The 25,177-nt window shown below is 44.5% G+C and overlaps 1 protein-coding gene across 1 annotated transcript in view; it reads left to right on the forward strand.

The window, feature by feature from the left end:
• Positions 1-25,177, forward strand: part of maml1 (mastermind like transcriptional coactivator 1) — a 51,521-nt gene that overhangs the window by 18,226 nt on the left and 8,118 nt on the right. The window contains exons 2-4 of the mRNA XM_033029727.1: positions 10,861-12,210; positions 18,960-19,211; positions 22,891-23,008. Of these exons, the coding sequence (XP_032885618.1) occupies positions 10,861-12,210; positions 18,960-19,211; positions 22,891-23,008 (1,720 nt within the window). The remainder of the gene's footprint in view (positions 1-10,860; positions 12,211-18,959; positions 19,212-22,890; positions 23,009-25,177) is intronic.

Raw genomic sequence — 25,177 nt, forward strand, 5'->3', positions numbered from 1 at the left:
CTCTTTCTCTCTCTCTCTGCCCTCGCTCTCTCTCTCATGATACCAGTGCTCGCTGCCTAGCTACCATGAAACAACGCACATGATTGGTCAATTGGCGTCTGACTCGATGTCAAACGTGCATTGATTAGACAATTACCATTGGAAAATTGGAGGTTTTTCTCATATTTTCAAAATATGTGCAGGTTTTGGTCTTGACAAGTTTCACGTATGATTTCTATAATATTTTTACACAATATGTTATAAATACAGGTTGATACGTGATTTGGGTCACGAAATGAAACGAAAAAGCACCTCGGCGTCTATGACCAGTCATCAGAAATTACATAATACATAATTACAATTAATCCATTTACAGTGTATAGATAAGGGAATAACGTTTAGTGCAAAGTAAAGCCAACAGTCCAATCAAGGACAGTCCGAGGGTCATCAAAGAGTAGATAGTAGTTCAGCACTATTCTCTGGTTATGGTAGGTTGATTCAGTTGCCTAATTACAGCTGGGAGGGAACTGCCCCGAATCTGGTGGTGTGCGTTTGTTTGCACACTTCTATACCTTTTGCCCAGGTGCGACGTGTCCTTGATTATGCTGCTGGCCTTGCCGAGGCAGTGTGAGATGTAAATGGAGCCAATAGAAGGGAAGTTGGTTCATGTGATGGTCTGGGCCGCGTCCACAATTCACTGCAATTTCTTGCGGTCTTGGATGGAGCTGTTCCCAAACCAAGCTGTGATGCATCCTGATAAAATGCTTTCTATGGTGCATCTGTCGAAGTTGGTGAGAGTTGTAGGGGACATGCCAAACATCCTAAGTCTTCTAAGGAAGTAGAGGCATTGGTGTGCTTTCTTGGTCATTGCATCAATATGGTTGGTCCAGGAGAAGTTGTTGGTGATGTTAACTCCTAGGAATGTGGCGTTTTCAATCATCTCTACGTGTGTGAACATGAAAAGGGTTGTGAAAGGAGGGGTGTGGACCATCGGATCAATAAAGGAAATGTTCAAAGGGAGCAGAAGGCATGGCTGAGGATCTGAACAAGTACTTTTCCTTGTTAAAGATAGATGTAGATGTTGCAGATAGAACCTCAACAAAGAAAGACAAGACCCTTAATCAGCTTAAAATTGAATGATGGGGAAATCATAGAGGCGTAGTCGTACAGCACGGGAACAGGCGCATTAGCCTAACTTGCCCACGCTGACCAACATGCCTCATCTACACTAGTCTAGTTTTAGACTCCCCTACCCTAAGTAAAGGACTGACTATCTACCTTATCTATGACTATAATTGTGTGTACCTCTATAAGGACACTCCTCGGCCTACCTGCTAAGGAAAAAAATTCTAGCCTATCCAATACGCTCCCTATAACTCGATCCCTTCCTGATCTGGTACTAGGAAAGGCAAATGGCATTTTAGACAATAGGTGCAGGAGTAGGCCATTCGGCCCTTCGAGCCAGCACCGCCATTCAATGTGATTTTGGACAACTGCAAGCATGTTGGAGATTAGAAATAGGACAGTATTGTTATATTTATACAAAGTGTTGGTGAAGCCCCTCTAGGTCTACTGTGCCGTTTTGGTCACTTGTTTCAGAACAGATATATTGCCATTGGTGGAAGTCCAAAGAAAAACACCGGGCAACTTCCTGAATGAATGACTGAAGAAATTAGATCTGCATTCTTTTGGGTTCTCTGAACAAGGGGGAATTGTTGAAACATATTGGGTCCCAAGGGAACATGACAGGTTAGATGTTGAAAATAGACACAAAGTGCTGGGGTAACTCACCGGGTCAGGTAGCATCTCTGGAGAAAAAGGATGGGTGTCGTTTCAGATCCAAACCCCTTCTTCAGACCGAGGTCTGTGTCTCCAGTCAGAAGAAAGGTCCCGACCTGAAAAGTCTTTTTTTTCCAGAGATGCCACCTGACCCGCTGAGTTACTACAGCACTTTGTGTCTATCTTCGATATAAACCAGCATCTGTAGTTCCTTTCTACGCAGGTTAGAGGTTGAGATGTACTCACTTGTTGCAGTCCCGAATTAGGGAAATAGTTCAAAGATATGGCGGTGATCATTTAAATGTGGAGTAATTTCTTCTCGTAGATGATGATAAATTACTGAAATTCTCTATCTTGGAGATATGATCAAGGAGCAGGTACATTTTGGAAAGTTTGGGGATATAAAGGCTCTTGGGAACTGGCATACAAGGAGTTGCGGCTTGGGGAAGATGGTGATATTGAACACTGGGGCAGGGTTGATGGGCTGAATTGCCTATTCCTATTTGTAGGAAGGAACTGCAGATGCTGGTTTGCACCAAAGATAGACACAAAATGCTGGAGTAACTCAGCGGGTCAGGCAGCATCTCTGGAGCTCCAGGGATGCTGCCTGACCCGCTGAGTTACTCCAGCATTTTGTGTCTATCTTCGATGCCTATTCCCATGTGTATCCAGAGGATTGTTTAAAAGAAGGAAAGCATCGAGACTCAGTGAATCTTTTTCAGATTGGGAGCCGATTGCTGATAGCGTGCTACAAGGATCAATACTTTGGATATTTATAACCTATTACTAGATCAGGTGTGGACCCGTTGGGCCCGTCCCCAAGGCAATATTCCACCACTGACCCGTAGCCCCCAACTGCGCAGGCGCGGCTGAGGGGTTCCCGTTGTGACGCCAGAGATTCCCGTTGTGAAGCGAGTCACGGTAACTCTCCCCCAACTGTGCCTCGCCATCCCTCTTCCTACCCCTATCCTCCTCCATTCCCCTTCATCCCCCAGCACTTCCCCTCCTCTTCACCCTCCCTCTTCTTTCCCCTCTCCTCCTCCCCTCCCACACTCCTTCCCTCTCTTTTCCCCTACCCTCAGTCACTCCCTCCCTCCATAACCTCTCTCGTCTCCATACCCCCTTCCTCTCCCTCTATCTTCCCAGCTCACCCACTCCTCACAGCCCCACTAAACTCCTCTCCCTCTATCCCCCCCCCAATCCCTACCTCTCCCACTCCCCCCTCCTCCCCATATCACCACTCCTCCCCATACTCCCTCCTCACCTCCCCCTTTCCCCTCCCTAACCCCCTCCTCTCCCTCTATCCACCTGCTCCCCCACTCCTCACCTCCCCCCAATCCCACCCCACCACAATGAAAATCGCAATGTTTTATTAAAATGAAACCTCCCCCCTATCCCATCTCCCCCACCCACCCTGTCCACAAAGAAAATCACATTTTAAAAAAATATGAAATTCTCAATAAAATCTTGTTTTTTCTTTCAAATAACCTAAACGCAATGTTAGCTGTAAATAAAAATGGAAGAATTTGATTAAAACTGATTTTTTTTGAAAATCACAATTTATTTTTAATGTAAAGAGATTTGGGACCCCATTGTGACATCGAACGCGGCTTGCCCTGAATGCAGGGCATGGAAAAGTGCTTTGAAAAGTGATTTTTGTAAAGTTTAAAATGTCAATAACTTGTAAAATATACCATCAATCTGAACAAAACTTGTTTATTTTACATCACAGGACACTGGTGAGTAAGGTGGGCCAAAGAATGGATTCAGTAGAGAATGTTTTATTGTCGTACATGTCCCAAAACAGAACAATGAAATTCTTACTAATAGCATCACAACTGACATGTAAAGATAGTACTCTGTAAAAGCCAAAAAAAACAAATGAGAAAAAGTTCACTGTGTGTATATATATGTTTGTGTGTGTGTATATTATATGTATATATATAAACCATAGACAAATAAATAAACAATGAAACAATTAACACGCAAATCAAAAATAATGCCCCATGTCTATATAGTTTGGAGCCTATTTGCAGTTTGTAGTGTTCAATAGCATGATAGTGGTAGGGACGAAGCTGCTCCTGAACCTGGATGTTACAGTTTCAGGCTCCTGTACTTTCTTCCTGATGGCAGGAGTGAAATGAGAGCATGGCCATTATGGTGTAGGTCTCTGATGATGTTGGCTGCCTTTTTGAGGCAGAAACTCTTGTGGATAGAACCCTTCAATGGTGGGGAGGTCAGTACCCGTGATGGAATGGGCATTGTTCGCCACTTTGTGCCATCTTCTTAGTTCTTGGTTACAGAGAAGACGTTTTGTTTTCAGTGAGATTGTATTGTACTGCAAGAGGTGGTGGGATTAGAGTATAAAGTAAGGAAATCTTGCTGCATTTGTAGAAGCTGTTGGTGAGGTATCAATGCTTACAGTGCTGTTTGGTCTGAGTAATATACTTGTGGTGGTCCAATGAAAATTCACTATAGATGTCCAACCATCTGTCTATCAAAACACCCCCTCACCTATTACCTGCCATGCTTTGCCCTACCCCTCCTCTTTTCCAGCTATCTTCCCCACCCCCTCCCTGCCTCCCACCCTCCCAGCCTATATTCAGTCTGAAGAAGGATCCTAATCTGGATTTAAAAATTAGCAAAGCAAGATGCAAGGAAAGACCGAATTTGCTGGAGTAACTAAGAAGGAAGGTAGTATCTCTGGAGAACATGGGTAGATTCAGATCAGGGCCCATATTCAGACCTTTTGAATCTCTTATCATAGCAACAGCCCCTTGTCCAAGAGATAGAAAGCTATGGTTTTAATAGTGGACCAGACTCACTTGCACAAGGAGAGAGTTAACTGACATTGATTGGGGAGAATGTATTGAAAGGTACAACAGTGGCTGATCAATGCCTAGCATTTAAAGAAATGATCCTTACTTGAAGAAAAAAAAATCTCCTCTGGGGCAAACATCATCCATGGCTAAATTAGAGAAATTAAAGATAATAATACATCGATCATCTTATAAATTGCCAAAGATAGGATTTTACAACTCTGTAAAAGGGGATGAGTAGATTGACCAAAGAAAGACAATATGAGAATAAACTGGCCTTTAAATATTGTCAGTAGGTTAAAAAGAAAACGACCAGCCAAGGCAAGTATGGATTTCTTGCGGGTAGATGGGAGCGTTTTATATTGTGCCAGAAGGGTATAGTCGAGGAATGAAGTGGCAGTCGGGATATTGAGCTTGTGAACATAGGGACATCTCTGAGCTGGAGACAGCTGTGCAGCCAAAACAGCAGCTGCCATTATACTCAACAAGTGGTGATGAGGGCGACCATGGCATCCAGGCAGGTTACCAACACTTGGGGGCAGGTACTGGCAGTCTCCATTCAATGTGCTGGTGGTCTTGGTGGTTGCTCCACACTACCCTCATAAGGCTGATTCTCCACATCGGTCATTGGGGCAGCTCATTGTTTACCAAGAGCATGCATCTGGCACAGCAGCAGGAAAGAGTAGGCAGTCCAGTGCAGCAGTGCGGTCGGTAACACACCTCTCTGTACACAATACTGTAATAGCCCTTGGTTGAGGGTTTTTAGTTTAGATTATTGTCATGACGTACAGTGAAAAGTTGCTTGTTGCGTCAGTGGAAAGCCGATACATTATTACAATCAAGCAAGTTGATGCCTTGATTTACTGCAGTTCTGCTTGGACGATGTGTTTGAAATCCCACGTTGTGTTTGAAATCCCAGGATTTTAACCTCCTGATGTTAGGATGACGGCAAACAATATATTTTCAAATCGGGGCTTTTGGCTGTAAGGCTGTGCTCCCATGTGCCTGTTTCCTTTATCTTGCTCGTGGTTGGGATTGGCGATGTTGTGGATAAAGTCTTAAGTACCTGTGACTGATGTTGTAGACGCTAACCTGCAGCACTGGTTGAAGAAGTGACTATTCAGAATGGTCTAATGTTGTGACATCACATTTACGGCCATCTAGTGCTGTCAAACTATACTTGCACTGCTAGTGGTCTTTAACAACCTTATTTTTAACAGTATTCTTTTGTATGGGTGGGAAGGGACTGCAGATTACACTAGGTTTACACTAAAGATAGACACAAAATACCGGAGTAGCTCAGTCAGGCAGCATCTCTAAAGAAAATGAATAGGTGCTGTTTTGAGTTGAGTCTGAAGGGTCTTGAAACCCTCTGAGTTTCTCCAGCACTTTGTGTCTACCTTCTTTTGTATGGGGATAGCTTAGTTTATCTATATCCCGGAGATTTGAAAAAGGTACTTTTTGGTAGAGTGGGTGTTCTTTTAGATATAGATAGGGTGAATGCAGAGTCTTTTTCCCCAAAGTAAGGGGATCAAGAGCCAGAGGACAGAGGTTTTAAGATGAAAGGCGAAAGATTTAATGCTAACGGGGGGGGAGGGGGGGGGGGTAATATTTTTCACACAGAGGGTGGTGGGTGTATGGAACGAACTGCCAGAAGAAGTAGCTGAGGAAGGTACTATATCAGCATGTAAAAGACACTTGGATAGGTACGTCGATAGGAATGATTTAGAGGGATATGGGCCAAACTGGAAAATGGGACTGGTTCGGATGGGTCTGCATTGATGAGTTGGGTCAAAGAGCTTGTGCTGTATGACTACATTCTCTGTAGACAATGCAAGGTAGAATTACTGGTCTGTTTGTTTCAGATCACAGATCTGTCATGTCAGGAGAGATTGAGATGTCAAGGTCTGTTCAAGAATTTAGGCGCATGAGTAACATTATTAAAATGTACAGTATTCTGATAGGGTAGGTGTGGGAAGAATGTTTCTTCAGACTGGAACCTACAACTTGGAGTCAATCTCAGAATAAGGGTTAGGTTATGTGAATGTGAATTTCTCTCATACAGATATGAATCTATGGAATTCTGTCCTGGAGAGTTTGATTGCATTCAATACTAAGGACAGTAGACTTTTGGATATTCAATAAATTGAAAGATAGAAGGCTACGGTAGGAAAATAGTGCTGAGATGGAAGGTAACCATGATCTTGCTGAATCGTGGAACAGGCTTGAAGAACTGAAGAAGTCTATATTACTCTCATTTCTCAAGTTCAAACCCTCGCCGTAAAGCTTTAGCTAGAATGGAACTGCCCAAGTTACATTTTGGTGTTGGGTTGGGTACACAGCGTCTATTAAAAGATTACACAATTTGATGTGAATGTGAAATGACACACACCACAAGCCTGGTGAGTGTGCTTCCTCCCGATCAGCTCAGCAAAGCAAAAGCATTGCATTGAATCGGTCTGAGCTTCACTGCTGACCTACATTGCATGACTTGGGTGTTTCCCCACAAATTATTTTATGCAATATGAGGAAATGACTTGAATCCCTCCATTTTGAAAATATTGCAGGATAAAATACATTTAATTTTAAGTAGGAAAAGAAAAAGAGAAAATCCATCTCTTTCATAACCACATCCCAAAGTACTTATGACATTGTTTTGAAGTGTGGCATGACAAATTGTGCCCAGGCCCTACAAATAGGACCATGAGAGCGACTATAATTTCTGGTGTTGGTGAAATTTGAATATTGTACCCCTTCGACCCTGACCCCGGGTGCCATCTGTGTGGAGTTTGTTCGTTCCACGTGGGTTTCCTCCACGTGCTCCAGTTTCCTCCAAATCCCAAAGACGTGCGGGTTTATCGGTTAATTGTCTTTCTGTAAATTGCCCCAAATGTGCAGGGAATGGATGGAAAAAGTGGGATAACATAGAGCTAGTATGAACGGGTGATCGATGATCAGTGTGGACTCAATGGGCCAAAAGGCCTGTTTCCATGCTGGATCTCTAAACTAAACTAACCTTAACTAAAAAAGACTGAACAGAGTGGGAGTGAAACAGGTGACTGGAAGCTTGTATTGTTTTGTAATTAATTTATTAGCCAGGTATGTAAAAACATATAAGGCATTTGATTTGCCACACAGTCATACCAAAAAAGCAACAAGACACACAACTACATAAAAATTAACATAAACATCCAGCACAGTGCAGTGTGATGGAAGGCAATAACGTATTATCTTCTTCCCTCCTTTTCTCCTGCAGTCGGGGCAGTCGAACCATCCGTAGTCAGGACGGTCGAAGCTCCCGCACGGGGCATTCGAAGCTCCTGCTGCTTGGAGCTCCCAAAGTCGGTCCATAACCAAGGGACCGTGAGCTCCACGACGTTAAGTCTGCAGGCTCCTGTGGTTGGAGCTCCTGGAGTTGATCCCTGACAAAGGGATCGCAAGCTCCACGATGTTAAGTCTGAAGGCTCCTGCGGTTGGTGACCCCAAAGTCAATCCCCAGTAAGAGGCCGCCAGCTCCTCGATGTTAGGCCGCAGTGCGAACGGAGATACGATACTGAAAAGTCTCATCTCCGTCGAGGAAAGAGATAAAATAAAGTTTCCCCCACCCCCCACATAATACAAAACTAAAGATACATCAATACATACATTTACCAACAAACTAAAAACAAAAAAGAAGAAAAGAACAAGATAGACCTTGGCGAGGCTGCCATCATACGGCGCCACCTGATGGAATAACTGGAGTGACTGTTGTGCAAAGACCGCAGATCTCCCAATCTACATTTGGTTTCATGTTTGGAGTCTTCTCTACAGTGCAGCGAGGGTGACCGCCAAACCTCCAGTCACCTGTCATTCTAATTCTTTGTCCTACTTTTGACTGCAGTCTGGGGCTTTGTCGGAAAAGTGTCACAGATCAGTTAGGGTGGCACAGCGGTAGAGTTGCTGCCTCACAGCACCAATGACCAAGGTTCGAACCTGACTATGGGTGCTGTCTGTATGGAGATGGTACGTTCTCCCTGAGACGGTGTGGGTTTTCTCCAGGTGCTCCAGTTTCTTCCCACGCCCCAAAGACGTACAGATTTGTAGTTTAATTGACCAGTAAAAATTGTAAATTTCCCCCTAGTGTGTACGGGTTGATCACTGGTCGGCCCGGACTCGATAGGTTGACGGGCTTGCTTCCGTGTTATATCTCTAAAGTCAAAAGCAAAGTACGCTGGTGAAGCACCACCTCTTTTGTTTGGGCTCATTACAATCTCTCTCCACAGATTTTAGTGTTTATTTCAATCTCAATTTGTTCATTTCTGCCCCTCTGATGGAATTTGAAGTCTCTTCAACCTCAACTAGTTTAATCTGCAGCAACTCTCACACATTCCTGCTCTCCACCCAGTCCCTTTCATATTCTCATTTGTTTCACTGCCATTAACCTCAAACATGAACCAGACAACAAAAAACCGGAAAAAAAGAAAAAAAAGAGAGCAGAAAACAGACGAAAAAAGAGAAAAAAAGAGCAAGAGAAAAAAGAAAGAGAAACGAAAACCCTCGTAAGTAGAAGAAAAAAAGAGCAAAAACCACCTCGCTACCGCCCCCATCTCCTCCCCCCCCACTCCACCCCTCACTCTCCACCCCCTCAGCTCTCTCCCTCCCTCTCTCTCCCTCCCCCCCTCCCTCTCTCTTTCTCTCTCTGTCCATTTTTGAGCTCCAAGTAATGACATCAGTTGAGCAATAGATGGCACCATGCACCTTTAACTCAAAGTTTAAAAACATGATTCAACTGAGCCATGTCTTGTAAAATGTTTACTTAAATGTGAACACAATTTTAATCCAGGACAATGCAGTTTAGAGTGCCATGTACAATCAGGGTGCTGCCGTGCTCCTGGATTTCTTCCTTTTGTCCTTTGCCCTATATATAATTTGTCTCTCTGTACCTGAACCTTTCTACAAAGTGTTACAGCCTGCCACTATTAGTAATTTACTTATTGGGTATATAAACTTAGATTTGCTCCTTGCGTACTTTTGAGGTACAAAATGAGGTACTAAAGTTGAGATAATTGTGTTTTTATAATTTTCATTTATCTTTGAAATAACCAATGTGCTGTGCAATTTACCTCTTTATGGAGTCATACAACGTGGAAACAGGCCCTTCGGCCTAACTTGTCCATACCAACCACACAGTCCCATCTACAGTAGTCCCACATGCCTGTGTTTGGCCCATATCCCTCTAAACCTGTCCTATCCATGTACCTGTCTAATTCTTTATTAAATGATGCAATTGTCCCTGCCTCAACTAACTTCACTGGCAGCTTAGGCTATACACCCACCACCCTTTGTGTAAAAATGTTACCCCCCTCAGATTCTTATTAAATCTTTCCCCCTTCACCTTAAACCTATATATAAACCTTTATATATCCTGTTGGTAGTTAAAGAAAACACAGAACAGCAGAGAAACAGGCCCTTCTGCCCACAATGTCCATGTTGAACATAATGTACATTAAACTAATCTCTGCCCGCACTTGATCCCTATCCTTCCATTCCCAGCATATCCATGTGCCTGTGTAGAAAGGAACTGCAGATGCTGGTTTATACTGAAGATAGACATAAAGACAGCGAGTCAGGCAGCATCTCTGAAAAATAAGGATTGGCAGCTTTTTGGATCTGTACCTAACATAGAACGAATGTGAATGGGTAATCGATGGTCTGCATGGACACAGTGGAATGAGGGACCTGTTTCCATTCTGTATTTCTAAACTGTAAACTCTATTTTAATCAATCCCTAGTCTTTTTTAAAGTAAGTGCATTTTTGAGAACAAACATTAACATGTTTGTACAGAGTAAAAGCCCTGTCCCACTGTACGGGTTCGTTCAAGAGCTCTCCTGAGTTTAAAAAAAAAAATCAAACTCGTGGTAAGCACGTAGAATGAACGTAGCGGGTACGTCGGAGCTCGGGGACGTCTCTTAGCGGCTCGTGACGCTAACGGCAGGTACTCGGGAAATGCGGTAAGCTCGGGAAGACTCGTGAAGATTTTTCAACATGTTGAAAAATGTCCACGAGAGCCCCGAGTACCGACGAGCGGCCATTACCGTAAATCTCCGCGTTCGAATCAGGGCAAACTCGGGAGAACGCTTGAATGAACTCGTACAGTGGGACAGGGCTTTTATATTTAGAAAGAAAGTGGATGGATGGGGCATTGTTTGGTATTGGCAAAATAGATACTGAAATACTAATAATTTGAATGATTTCTGAAGATATTCGAATTAATCTAATTTTATCTGTCTTACTTTCATTCAGCTTCACGAGCGGGTGAAAAGAAAATTGAAAGCCGACGGTTCTCCTCTGAATGGAGATCAGCTGAATGGGTTTGTGGACGGGAGCTATTTGGGGACCAAGAAGCTCCAACTGAATGGGGACTTTGTGGTTAATGGCTCCTCCAATGGGATGCCATCTATGTCTCCACTCCACACAAGGGAAAAAAGGTCTGTTGTCAGGGATGGAACCCAAGGCAATGGGAATCTACCTATAAACTTGGACAACTTGAAGAAAGAATGTCTTCCGGATTCCAATGTGCAGATGAACGGAAACAGTGACGGTGTTGATGGCTTCACTCTTATTAAGGAGCTGAAGCAAGAACCATCTCTGGATTTAGCTTGTGTCAACCCATCAGGTACTTCTCTCTCCCAGAACAACATGTTCCCGGATATTAACTTGAACGAACAAGAATGGCAGGAGTTGTTTGATGAATTAAATCGTTCAGTGCCAGATCAAGATATACAGGATCTTTTCAATGAGGATTTTGAGGAGAAGAAGGATATTGAACCAACTGGTTCTGATCAGACCTCCTTATCAGACAACATCATTATAAAAACAGAGTTTTCTCCATCCTCATTTGAGCATGAACAAACAGGATCTCCGCAGCCTAGGCCATCTCCCTCAGGACCTTCATTCCCGAGCGTGTCTTTAGCTTCTGTGACTACTGCCCCATCAGTCTCCCAGCCAGTTGCACAAGCCACGGGGCCCACTCCAGCATGCCCAAGGCCTACATCTAGTGTTCTCCTGCCTGGCAACCCTGCGATGTCCGTAGAGCGCTCTCATGCGCAGCAGCTCCAGCAGATGGCTGCCAACCAGAAGCAGAGGGCCCAACTCATGCAGAAGCAGCAGGTACAACACACCTCGCCCAACCAGGTCCAGAACTGGTCGGCGGCACCTACTCAAAGTCCACTGGGCAGCCCCTTCAGCCACGAGAAGCCCAGCAGCCCTTCATTGTACCAGCAGGGCTTCAATCAGAAACTTTCCATGGCCAGCATGCCACCAAAGAGCTCCGCCAAAGCTGGTGGCACCTACCTGCAGCCAAATCGTGTGGCAATTCTGAGCCAGCCTCCGAACTCTTTGGGGCCAAACTCCACGAGCAGCCAGGCTCCGTTGCTGAACTACGCTAACACTAAACGGTTGACCCATTTCGAAATGTCCGACGGCCAAAGAGTGGTGGTACAGAACCAGAACAAAACCGCAATGTTCGCGTACATGAGGCAGCAGCAGCAGCTTTCCCACCTCGGCGAGGAACAGAAACGACTGCTCGTGATGAAACAAAAGGAGCTGACCCAGAGTAGCATGACGTACAGACCTCATCTGCAGCACAGCCAGGTAAGAATACTGTGTACATTTCTGTTGTATAACTGCTCAGAGTCTTGCTTATTTAATGAAAACCCATGCTTGGTTTAGACATACAGCATGGGAAACAGATCCTTCACACCACTGATTCCACACTGACCATCGGTCACCCGTTCAAACTAGACTTTAGAGAAACAATGCGGAAACAGGCCCTTCGGCCCACCGGGTCCTTGCTGACCAGCGATCTCCATTCACTGGCCGACACACTAGAGAGAATTTGCATTTTTTTAACCAGGCCAATTAACCTACAAACCTGTACATCTGTGGAGTGTGGGAGCAAACTAGCGCCCAGAGAAAATAAATGTGACAGGGAGAACGTACAAACTCTGTGCAGACAGCACATGTAGTGCAGAACCAGCCCTGGTTTAGTTTAGAGGTACAGCACTGAAACAGGCCCTTCAGCCCACCGGGTCCTTGCCGACCAGCAATCCGCACATGCTAGCACTATCCTGCACACGAGGAACAATTTCCAAGTATTTGCAAGTATGATGTTGTGGGAATTACAGAGACATGGGCTGCAAGAGGGCCAGGGCTGGGAACTGAATATTCAAGGGTATACGTCCTATTGAAAAGACAGACATGTGGGCAGAGGGGTAGCTCTGTTGGTGAGGAATGAAATTCAGTCCCTTGCAAGGGGTGACATTGAAACAGGAGGTGTGGAGTCAGTATGGCTAGAACTAAGGAATTGTAAAAGACCCTAATGGGACTTATCTACAGGCCCCCAAACAGTAGTCTGGATATAGGGTGCAAGTTGAATCAGGAGTTAAAATTGGTATGTCGTAACGGTAATGCTACGGTTGTTATGGGAGATTTCAACATGCAGGTAGACTGGGAAAATCAGGTTGGTACTGGACCCCAAGAAAGGGAGTTTGTGGAGTGCCTTCGTGATCCAGAGCCGCTGTCTGAAAAAAGCTCAGAGAATTGCTAAGGACAAACTGCACCCCCTCCACATACACCTGGATCTCCTGCCATCAGGCAAGAGATATCACAGCATCAAAGCCCGGACTACAAGACTGCTAAACAGCTTCCTGCCACAGGCTGTGAGGCTGCTAAACAGTCACTCTGTACTCACAGTCACCTGATTCTGAGGCTTGGCACGGACACTTTAATAACTGGCACTGGCCACTTTAATAACTGGCACTGGCCACTCAAATCAGCTGCCCCGGACATTTTTATGATTTGTTTGACTGTATTTTAACGTTGTTGTTTTACCTGCTTTTAACTATTTATACTGTTCCATCAGGGACTGGATTGTTTTTAGTGTTATTATGTGTGAAATGTTTTAAATTTCATGTGCGATGCTCCGGTATTCCCTGGGAAACATCTTTTCATTTTGCACTGTACAACTGTTGCTTGCAAGATGACAATAAAGGTTGGTTGATTGATTGATTGAGTGATGGATTCTTAGAGCAGCTTGTACTGGAGCCTACCAGGGAGAAGGCAATTTTGGATTTAGTGTTGTGTAATGAACCGAATTTGATAAGGAACTCGAGGAAAAGGAGCCATTACGAGGTAGTGACCATAATATGGTAAGTTTTAATCTACAATTTGCGAGGGAGAAGGGTAAATCGGAGGTGTCCACTGAACAAAGGGGATTATGGAGCCATGAGGGAGGAGCTGGCCAAAGTTGGCTGGAAAGATACCCCAGGAAGGATGACAGTGGAGCAACCATGGCAGGTATTTCTAGGAATAATACAGAAGATGCAGGGTCAGTTCATTCTTAGGAGGAAGAAAGATTCCAAGGGGAGTAAGGGGCCACCGTGGCTGACAAGGGACGTCAGGGACAGTATAAAAATAAAAGAGAAGAAGTACAACATAGCAAAGATGAGCGGGAAGCAAGAGGATTGGGTAATGTTTAAAGAGCAACAGAAGATAACTAAAAAGGAAATACGGGGAGAAAAGATGATGTACGGAGGTAAGCTAGCCAAGGATATAAAGCAGGATAGTAAAAGCTTCTTTAGGTATGTGAAGAGGAAAAAATTAGTTAAGACCAAAGTTGGACCCTTGAAGACTGAAAAAGGTGAATTTATTATGGGGAACAAGGAAATGGCAGATGAGTTGAACTGGTACTTTGGATCTGTCTTCACTAAGGAGAACACAAACAATCTTCCTGATGTACTAGTGGCCAAAGGATCTGGGGTGGCTGAGGATCTGAAGGAAATCCAGATTAGGCAGGAAATGGTAGACTGATGGGGCTGAAGGCTGATAAATCCCCAGGGCCTGATGGTCTGCATCCCAAGGAACTTAAGGAAGTGGCTCTAGAAATCGTGGAAGCATTGGTGTTCATTTTCTAATGTTATCCCACTTTTTAAGAAAGGCGGAGAGAGAAAACAGGGAATTATAGACCAGTTAGCCTGACATTGGTGGTGGGGAAGATGCTGATGAAACAGCGGCACATTTGGATAGCGGTAATAGGATCGCATGGTCCTAGTCAGCATGGATTTACGAAGGGGAAATCGTGCTCGACTAATCTTCTGGAATTATATGAGGATGTAACTAGGAAAATGGACAAGGGGAGCCAGTGGATGTAGTGTACCGGATGTAGTGTACCTGGACGTTCATAAAGCATTTGATAATTTGACTGCAGCTATTTACAATATACGTCAATGATTTCGATGTAGTTATTCAAAGTAACATTAGCAAATTTGCAGATGACAGAAAGCTGGGTGGCAGTGTGAACTGTGAGGAGGACATAATGAGAATGCAGGGTGACTTGGACAGGTTGGGTGAGTGGGCAGATGCATGGCAGATGCAGTTTAATGTGGATAAATGTGAGGTTATTCATCGGTCAATGCAGGTACAGCACGCAGTGAAAAAAGTGAATGGCATGTTGGCCTTCATAACAAGAGGAGTTGAGTATAGGAGCAAAGAGGTTCTTCTGCAGTTGTATAGGGCCCGATTGAGATCACACCTGGAGTATTGTGTGCAGTTTTGGTCTCCTAATTTGAGGAAAGACATTCTTGCTATTGAGAGAGTGCAGCGTAGGTTCACAAGGTTAATTCCCGGGATGGCCGGACTCTCTTATGCTGAGAGAATGGAGCGGCTGGGCTTGTACACTCTGGAATTTAGAAGGATGAGATGGGATCTTATTGAAACATATGATTATTAAGGGTTTGGACACGCTAGAGGCAGGAACCATGTTCCCTATGTTGGGGGAGTCCAGAACCATGGGCCACAGTTTAAGAATAAGGGGTAAGGCATTTAGAACGGAGATGAGAAAACACTTTTTCACACAGAGAGTTGTGAGTCTGTGGAATTCTCTGCATCAGAGGGCGGTGGAGGCCGGTTCTCTGGATACTTTCATGAGAGAGCTTGATAGGGCTCTTAAAGTTGACGGAGTCAGGGGATGTGGGGAGAAGGCAGGAACGGGGTACTGATTTTGGATGATCAGCCATGATCACACTGAATGGCGGTGCTGGCTCGAAGGGCCGAATGGCCTACTCCAGCACCTATTGTCTATTTACCAAAGCCAACTTGTACGTCTTTGGAGTGTGGGAGTAAATCGGAGCACCCAGAGAAAACGTACAAACCCTGTACAGACTGCGCCCCTAATCAGGATCAAATCTGCGTCCCTGACGTCGTAAGGGAGCTACTCTACTGCTGTGCCGTCGTGCTGCTCCTCCCTCTCTGTCCCGTAACTCTGGCGTTGTAAAGCAGCAGCTCTGCTGCTGCGCCATTATGCCACCTTAAGCCCTTTAGCGATACAAGCCCTTTTGCCCAACTTGCCCACGCCAACCAACCAACCAATCTACACTAGTCCCACCTGCCTGCATTTGGCCCATATTCCTCTAAACCTATCCTATCTTTTAGTAAGGCATCAAAGGTAAGCAGAGAATGGGTTTGAGAGGGAAAGATAGAGCAGTCATGATTGAATGATGGAGTAGACTCCATGGGCCGAATGGCCGAATTCTAGCTCGTATGGCTTATGGTATCCATGCTGACCATAGATCACCCCTTCACACCAGTTCTGTTATCCCACTATCACATGCATTCCCTTCATACTTGGGGAAATTTTACAGAGGCCAATTAACCTACAAACCTGCACGTCTTTGGGATGTGGGTGGAAATGGGAGCAGACCCACTTGGTCGTAGGGAGAATGTTCAAACTCCACACAGACTGTACCTGAGGTCAGGATCAAACCCAGGCTCTGGCGCTCTGAGACAGCAGCTCTACTGGCCACTCCACTGTGGAGCCAAGTGATAGCCGCCTTATTTGTGGTTTGATTACACAGGTTTAGTGAATGAATAAAAGTACAAAGGTACCATTCACAGGAGACCTGTGTACCACCCTTTCCCTTATTCACAGATTTTCTATAAGGTTTGCAACATCATTCTTCTTTTGTGCCTCTGGTTATCATCATTCTGCTGCCTTTTGTTGAAGAAAGTAGTTGTTCTTCCTCTTGTGTCACCTTTGTTCGAAACTGCAATTAACAATTGTTTGCACCATTCCAGCAGTAGTGTTTAGTTTAGTGCTCACACTAGTTCTATGTTATCCCACTTTCTCATCCACTCCCTGCAAACTCGGGGGTAATTTACAGAGGGCAAATTAACTTACAAACCTGCACATCGTTGAAATTTGGGAGGAAACCAGAGCACCCGGAGGAAACCCACGAGATCACAGGGAGAACGGGCAAACTCCACACAAATAGCACCCGTAGTCAGGATCGAACACAGGTCTCTGGAGCTGAGGCAACGACTCTACTGCTGTGCCACTGTAACCAATATTTTATGAAGTGAAATCATAAGCTCGCTGCCATGCCTCTCAGAAGCCCTTAGTCGCACCTGCTGCTTAACTCTTCAACGTGAGAAAGCTGGTGCCACGCAGCGCCTGAGCCCCTGGTTCAATCCGGACAATCTGCTGTCTGTGTGGAGTTTGCACGTTGTCCCTGCAACTTCTTGGGTTATCTCTTGATGATCCAGTTTCCTCCCATTCAAAAAGATGTGTGGGTAAGTAGTCTTATTGGCCTCCGTAAATTGTTGCTAGTGTGGAAGGATCTGGGGCAAGTATTTTAAAAAGGTATTATTTGAGGATTTGTGTAAATGTGTGGCTGATGGTTGAATGGATGGTCGGCCAAAGGCCTGTTTTCATTCTATTATCCCTGACTTGATTTTTTTGATTGAAAGAGACAGCATGGCAATAGTTTAGCTTTATTTTATTGTTGCATGTACTGAGGTACAGTGAAAAAGTGTACAGTGGAAAACGTTTTGTTGTGAGCTATCGATCAGCGGAAAGACTATACCAAGTCCAGGCCGACCATTGATCACCCGTTCTTCATAAAGATTGGGTGGATTGTGGCATTATGATGAGAGAAACCTTGGTTGAAAATAGGATACAACATCAAGAGTTCAATTCTAAAAGAGCTGCAACCGCAGGGACCTGTGCTACGTGTATAAATCGCGCAGCCAATTCAGACTCATACTAGGCGTATGATTTATACACGTACTTCTGTCTCTGTTTTTGCAGCTCTTGTTGAATTTACCCTTGAAGTTGTATCCTATTTCCAACCCAGGTATAGCTGCAGTTCCCTATATTAAACTTTATTAAGACCACGTGGGTTTCCCCAGGGTACTCTTATTTCCCCTCGCATCCCAAAGACTTGTGGGTTTGTCGTTAGTTGCCCCAAGAGTGTAGCGAGTGGATGCGAAAGTGGGATAACATCGAACTACAGTGAGCGGGTGATCGATGGTCGTTGTGGACTTGGTGGACCGAAAAGCCTGTTTCCATGCTGTATCTCTAAATGAAACTCTAAAGCTGTTATTACATTATCTCTCTGTACTCATAAAGACAGAGACATTTTGAAGCAAGTTCTCTGGGCTGAGATGCCGCTACGACTGCATGGACTATGCATGGATGTCCTTTGTGAAATGCATTGTTGAACAATGCTTATTCAAATATTGATAGCTGAACAAAATATTCAGACTTTCAGATGTCTTATTTGTGACACCATCAGTTTTACAGCACTACCTGTTTTTTTATTTTAACCAAGTCAATGTCAGGCATTTTAAAATTAGATCAACAGCTGGCAAAACCCTACCACCAAATGAAGTGTGAGGAGTTTCAGGGTCTAAGCCACCTGAATCTCGGTCACACTTCTTACCCACCCAACTGACTCCCAGTTACATGGATGTTGCCAGAACTCGAGGGCCTGAGCTGCAGGAAAAGGTTGGGCAGGCTAGGACTTTATTCCCTGGAGCGCAGGAGGATGAAGGATGATCTTATAGAGGTGTATATAAAATCACAAGCGTGAATGCACAGCATTTTACCCAGAGTAGGGAATCAAGAACGCAAGGTCATAGGTTTAAGGTGAGAGGGGAAAGATTGAACAGGAACATGAGGGGCACATTTTTCTGGGCATATGGAACAAGCTGCCAAAGGAGGTAGTTGAGGCAGATACAATAACATTTACAAGACATTTGGACAGGTACATGGATGGGATAGGTTTAGAGAGATATGGGCCAAACGTAGGCATGTGGGACTAGTGTAGATGGAGCATCTTGGTCAGCATGGGCAAGTTGGGCTGAAGGTCCAGTTCCCAGCTGGAGGGCTGTATAACTGTGAGCTATGGCCATGGTGACAGATCCTTTGCACCTGCTACTAACTGTGGTCAGAAGGCCTAGATTGGTGAGCAGCATTAGCAATAGACCAGTCGGGCTGAATGCGGAGTTTCTGCGCGTTACTTAATTTATAAAATTAATTATTGTGCCTCTTTGGTTGTAAATAGGATCAACATCCAGGAAACGTCACCAGGACGCAAAATGCCGTCCAGGGATCGGGTCCAACGACGCAGCCTCCCCCGGTTTCCATTGCCGGCAGCCACGCCAACGCGGGTTACCTGAGTGGCCAACAGCAGGCTGTGGCCATGAAGCAGCAGCTGTTGATGGATCAGCAAAAACAGCGAGAGCAGCAACTGCAGCTGATGGAGCAACAGAAGCAGCAGTACCTGCAGCGGCAGCAGCAACTCCTGGCCGAGAGGGTGCGTGACATGGCATTGCTCATTCAAACACTCTGGCATAATCTTCATCTGTGGGGAACTGCGTCCATTTCCTGTTAACGCACGTAGAAACAAAGAACAGCCGGTGCTGGTTTATACCAAAGGTGGAGATAAAGTGCTGGAGTAACTCTGGAGTAAGGCAGCATCTCTGGAGAAAAAGGACCGGTGAAGTTTCGGGTCAGAACCTAAAGAGAAAGGTCCTGACACAAATCATCACCTGTCCTTTTTCTCCAGCGATGCTGCCTGACCCACTGAGTTACACCAGCACTTTGTTTCTATCCTCTTAATGCATCATCTCCCTTAACTTCCTTAATTTGAAGAAACCCACTAACTGCAATAAAGTTTAATACAAATGATGCAAGTGCAAAGTACTGCATCGCGGCTGGAAATAGGATACACCATCAAGAGTAAATTCTCAAAGTGCTGCAATGGCAGAGACAGGAGTACATGTATAAATCATGCAACGAGTTTGAGTCGGATTGGCTGCATGATTTATACATGTACCCAGGTCTCTGCTGTTGCAGTTCTTTTGCCTCTGCAACTCAATGCACCTGATTTTCTGCAGCGTTCAGCACTCTAAAGCATCCTAAAAACAAGGAACTGCAGGTACTGGTTGAGAAAAAAAGACAGTGCTGGAGTTTGATACGAAAATAGGTGGAGGTGGCTGGTAGTGTAGAGAAAACAGGGACTCTGCAGAAGGACTTGGATAGGTTGAGAGAGTGGGCAAAGAAGTGACAGTTAGAATACAGTGTAGCAAAGTGTGGAGTCGTGCATTTGGTAGTAGGAATAAAGGAATAGACTATTTTCTAAATGGCGAGAGAATCCACAAATCGGATGTGCAAAGGGACTTAGGAGTGCTGGTGCAGGATTCCCAAAAAGTTAATTTGCAAGTCGAATCGGTAGTAAGGAAGGCAAACGCAATGCTAGCATTTATTTAAAGAGGACTTTGAATTCAAAAACAGGGATGTAATGCTGAGGCTCTATAAGGCGCTTTTGTGAGCGATTTTGGACACCATAATCTGAGGAAGGATGTGCTGGCTCTGGAGCGGGTCCAGAGGAGGTTTACAAGAATGATCCCAGGAATTAGTTGGTTAACATATGGTGAGCGTTTGATGGCTATGGGCCTGTACTCGCTGGAGTATAGAAGGATGAGTGAGGACCTCATTGAAACTTACTAAGTAGTGGAAGGCTTGGACAGAGTGAATGTGGAGAGGACGGTTCCACTAGTGGGAGAATCTAGGACCAGAGGTCATAGCCTTAGAAATAATGGATATTCCAGGAAGGAGACGAGAAGGAATTTCATTAGTCAGAGGGTGGGGAATCTGTGGAATTCTTTGCCACAGAAGGCTGCGGAGGCCGTCAATGAATATTTTTACAGCAGAGATAGATAGACTTGTGATTAGTACGGGTGTCAGGGATTGCGGGGAGAAGGCAGGAGAATGGGGTTAGGAGGGAGAGATAGATCAGCTGTGATTGAATGGCGGAGTAGAATTGATGGGCTGAATGACCTAATTCTACTCCTATCCCTTATGACCATGGTAACTCGGCAATCGGGCAATGTCAGGTTGGGAAGGGTCACAATCCATGTTCACCAGAGATGCTACCTGATCCGCTGAGTTACCTCAGAACTGCGTATCCTTTGTTGATGTCGGTTTACAAACAAAAAGAATTAAGTGCTGAAACTCACAAGGCTTTGTTTCACATTATTCCGTCTATGTTTCTTAACGTTTATGAAACATTTAGATAGGTGCATGGATAGGATAGGTTTAGAGGGATATGGGACCAGGTTTGGTTTAGTTTGGAGATACAGCATGGAAAAAGGCCCTTCGCCCTGCTGTGTCCACGCCGACCATCGATCACCCATTCACACTGGTTTTATGGTATCCCACTTTTGCCGAAAGTGGTGGAAGCAGATACAATTACAATGTTTAAAATACATTTGGATGAGTATTTGGATAGGAACGACAGAGAGGGATATAGACCTAATGAGTGCAAATGTGATTAGCATAGAAAAACAATGCTGGGAAGTGGAGAGGTTGATTTGGAAGTGTGCTTGTGCAAATGGCTGCCTCCATTACTGTAAGCGATCATCATTTTGTGATAATGAATGTTAATGTTGGAAAGATCTATGTGTCCTGCAATTCATTTAAAGCAGGTAATTAAATGTTGGCCTTAAGTACAACAAAGATGGAGCACAGAACTAGGGAAGTAACTCCAACTGCATGGCCTTTTGAAGAAAGATCAAGTAGAGTGGACTTAGACTTTCTGGGTTTAATAGGGATTTAAAGGTGATCTTATTGACACATGAGAAATTCTGAAGTTTTGGCAGGGTTAGATTCTGAGGATTTTTCTCTTGGTCAAGGAACCAAAACCTGTGAATCATGATTTCTGGGAAAGAGAAGTATTGCCTATATTACAATGCGAGGAGGAAGTTCTGAGGTTTGGAGATCTTTAGAATTTACTGCACCAGAGACATTGATTTATTGAGTATATTTGTGACTGAGGTGGGCAGAGAGGTGTTGAGGATTGAGGTATCGAGGAGAAAAGTGCAGCTGTAAAGCAACAATAAGATCAGCTATAAAGGTATTGAACAGTAAACAAGACTTAAATGATCATGCAACCCACTCCTCCTTCGTGTGTCAATGAATTGGTGTTTATGTGGGATCACATAGCAGGTTGAAACGGAAACAGTTGCTTTTCTAATGTCTAACCCCAATGTTAATTTCCTTGAATCATTAGAGGAACCAAAGATGTATATATTTTACAACAATTTTATTGTTAAATTCGTGTAGCATGTTGGTCTACAGCTTTCTCTTAACAAACCCTTTGTTAGAAGGGTTTATTTTAATTTTGCTGTTAATTATATTTCATGTTATGACACGAAAGAGATTTGGAGACTAGCAGAGGCTTGGAAACGTTCAACAAGTTGGACACAACATAAGAGTGGAAGGGGAAACTGTGTTAACATTTTGGGTCAAAGACCTTTGGTTAGAATTGGGAAAGAGAAGAAACAAGTTAGTTTTAAGTTGCTGAGACAGCGGGGAGGGTGTTGTGAGAATAACTCTGAAGGGTGAGGCCTAGGTTGCAACATGGGTAAGTTGTGGAGGTCAACGAGTTTAGTTTGTCTCTGTAGAGATACGGCTAGAAACAGGCCCTTCAACCCACAGAGACCATGCCGGCTGTTTCACTAGTTCTATGGTATCCCATTTTCTTATCCACTCCCTACCCACTAGGGGTAGTCTACAGAGCTAATTAACCTATAAATCTACACGTCTTTGGGACGTGAGAGGAAACCGGAGGAGACTCATGCTGTCACAGTGAGAATGTGCAAACTCCATCCACAGACAGCACCCGAGGTCAGGATTTAACCTGGGGCTGTGAGGCAACGGCTCTACCAGCTGTGCCACCGTGGATTGTGATAGCACAGGAACTTAAGTACAATTGTAGTCAGATGGAATCTTTGTGCAGTGGCCACTTCTCCCCTGTGGAAATTAAACTCCCAGCTGAGGCAAATATTGCTCCTTAGCTTGCATTGTGTCTGTGAACTGTACAAACCAGGGAACTTGAGGGCAGTTAGAAGAGGGAAAATCTTTCACATCTTTTTTGTGATAAGCAAAATACTACTACCAGTTATGTCAAACAACATATTTCTTCCCTTCAGGAGAAGCAGAGGAAACATCAGGAGCAACAGTTACAGAGGCATCTCACCAGGCCCCCACTTCAATACCAAGATCAGCAGCAAAACCCGTACCATGTTGAGCAGGTCAGCCAGTTTCAGGGTAAGTATGGTGCTCCATCCAAAAGCAAGTGTCAACATTGGTGGAGTCTGTCAAAGACACCCTAAATGTTTTTAGAAAGATGAATATTCTTACTACTTGGTTCTTAATCAAGTTAGAAAGGGTGCAAAGATTTACGAGTATGTTGCCAGGACTCGAGGGCCGGAGCTATCGGGAGAGGCTGAGTAGGCTAGGACTTTATTCCTTGGAGCGCAGGAGGATGACTGGGTTATCTTATCTATCTATATTACTAAAAGTCTGATCTTGACCACTTCCTGTTGTTCTGTATATTGATTTTAGAAAAACCGCTGCCACTTACGGCTGTGATTTTTGGCGATCTTACTCAGTCCCCCTCCGCTGCGCAGGACGAGGATTTTTCCCATCGATTAAAATTAAAAGAGTTATTAGTGTTTTTAAAATGTTGAGATTCTCCTGAAGGCCACGCCCCTTCCGGAGGGACTATAAAACCCAGAAGTGTTGAGTGCTTCAGTCAGGAGCGAGAGGGTCACATCTCTCAGTCTGAGCTGTGAATAACACTGAACACATGTCTACTAAACTGTGAGTGTGGTTTTACTGACCTTGAGTGCCCTTAATGTGGTTTGAAAATGAAAATGTGGTTGGTTTGAAATAAAGCACAGCAAATGGTTGTTGGTGGTGGTTGGTTCGAAATAAAGCACTGCAAATGGTTGTTGGTGGTGGTTGGTTCGAAATAAAGCACTGCAAATGGTTGTTGGTGGTGGTTGGTTCGAAATTAAGCACTGCAAATGGTTGTTGGTGGTGGTGGTTGGTTCGAAATAAAGCACTGCAAATGGTTGTTGGTAGTGGATGGTTCGAAAGAAAACACTGCAAATGGTTGTTGGTAGTGGATGGTTCGAAAGAAAACACTGCAAATGGTTGTTGGTGGTGGTTGGTTTGAAATAAAGCACTGCAAATGGTTGTTGGTGGTGGTGGTTGGTTCGAAATAAAGCACTGCAAATGGTTGTTGGTGGTGGTTGGTTCGACAGAAAACACTGCAAATGGTTGTTGGTGGTGGTTGGTTTGAAATAAAGCACTGCAAATGGTTGTTGGTGGTGGTTGGTTCGAAATGGCAAATGATTAAAAGTCTAAACTTGACAACTTCCTGTTTGCACTGTATATTGATTTTAGATAAAACGCTACCACTTACGGCTGTGATTTTTGGCCATCTTACTCAGTCCTCCTCCGCTCATCAGGTGCAGAGGATTCTTCCCATCAATGAAAAATAAAAGTGTTATTAGTGTTTAAAAAATGTTGAGAATCTCTCTCCTGTCAATCCAGCCATGGGGGCCACGCCCCCTCCCATGGGAGGGGGGATTATAAAACCCAGAAGTGTGGGTGTGGCTCAGTCTCTGCAAGATGGGTGAGGGAGAGGTCACGACTGTCTGTGAATCAACTGAACACACTGAATGTCTACTGAACTGTGTGTGGTGGTTTATGTAGTGTTTTATGGTAGTTTCACCCTGCTTGAAATGGTATGAAACTGCATTTGAATGTGGTGGCTTCGCATCTAGCGTGAAATGGTATGAAACGGCATTTGAATTTGGAACATTGCATCCTGCATGAAATGGTATGAAACTGCATTTCAATTTGGTGGCCTTGCACCCTGCTTGAAATGGTACGAAACTGAACTTGAATTTGGTGGCCTTGCACCCTGCTTGAAGTGGTATGAATCTGCACTTGAATTTGGTGGCCTTGCACCCTGCTTGAAGTGGCATGAAACTGCACTTGAGTTTGGTGGCCCTGCACCCTGCTTGAAGTGGCAGGAAACTGCACTTGAGTTTGATGATCCTGCACCCTGCTTGAAGTGGTAGGAAACTGAACTTGAGTTTGATGACCCTGCGCCCTGCTTGAAGTGGTAGGAAACTGCACTTGTATTTGGTGGCCCTGCACCCTGCTTGAATTGGTATGAAACTGCACGAATTTGGTGGCCTTGCACCTTTCTTGAAGTGATATGAAACTGCACTTGAATTTGGTGGCCTTGCACCTTTCTTGAAGTGGTATGAAACTACACTTGAATTTGGTTGCCTTGCACCCTGCATGAAGTGGTATGAAACTACACTTGAATTTGGTTGCCTTGCACCCTGCTTGAAGTGGTATGAAACTGCACGAATTTAGTGGACTTGCACCCTGCTTGAAGTGGTATGAAACTGCACT

The sequence above is a fragment of the Amblyraja radiata genome, chromosome 11, assembly GCF_010909765.2.
Source record: "Amblyraja radiata isolate CabotCenter1 chromosome 11, sAmbRad1.1.pri, whole genome shotgun sequence".
NCBI lineage: Eukaryota > Metazoa > Chordata > Chondrichthyes > Rajiformes > Rajidae > Amblyraja > Amblyraja radiata.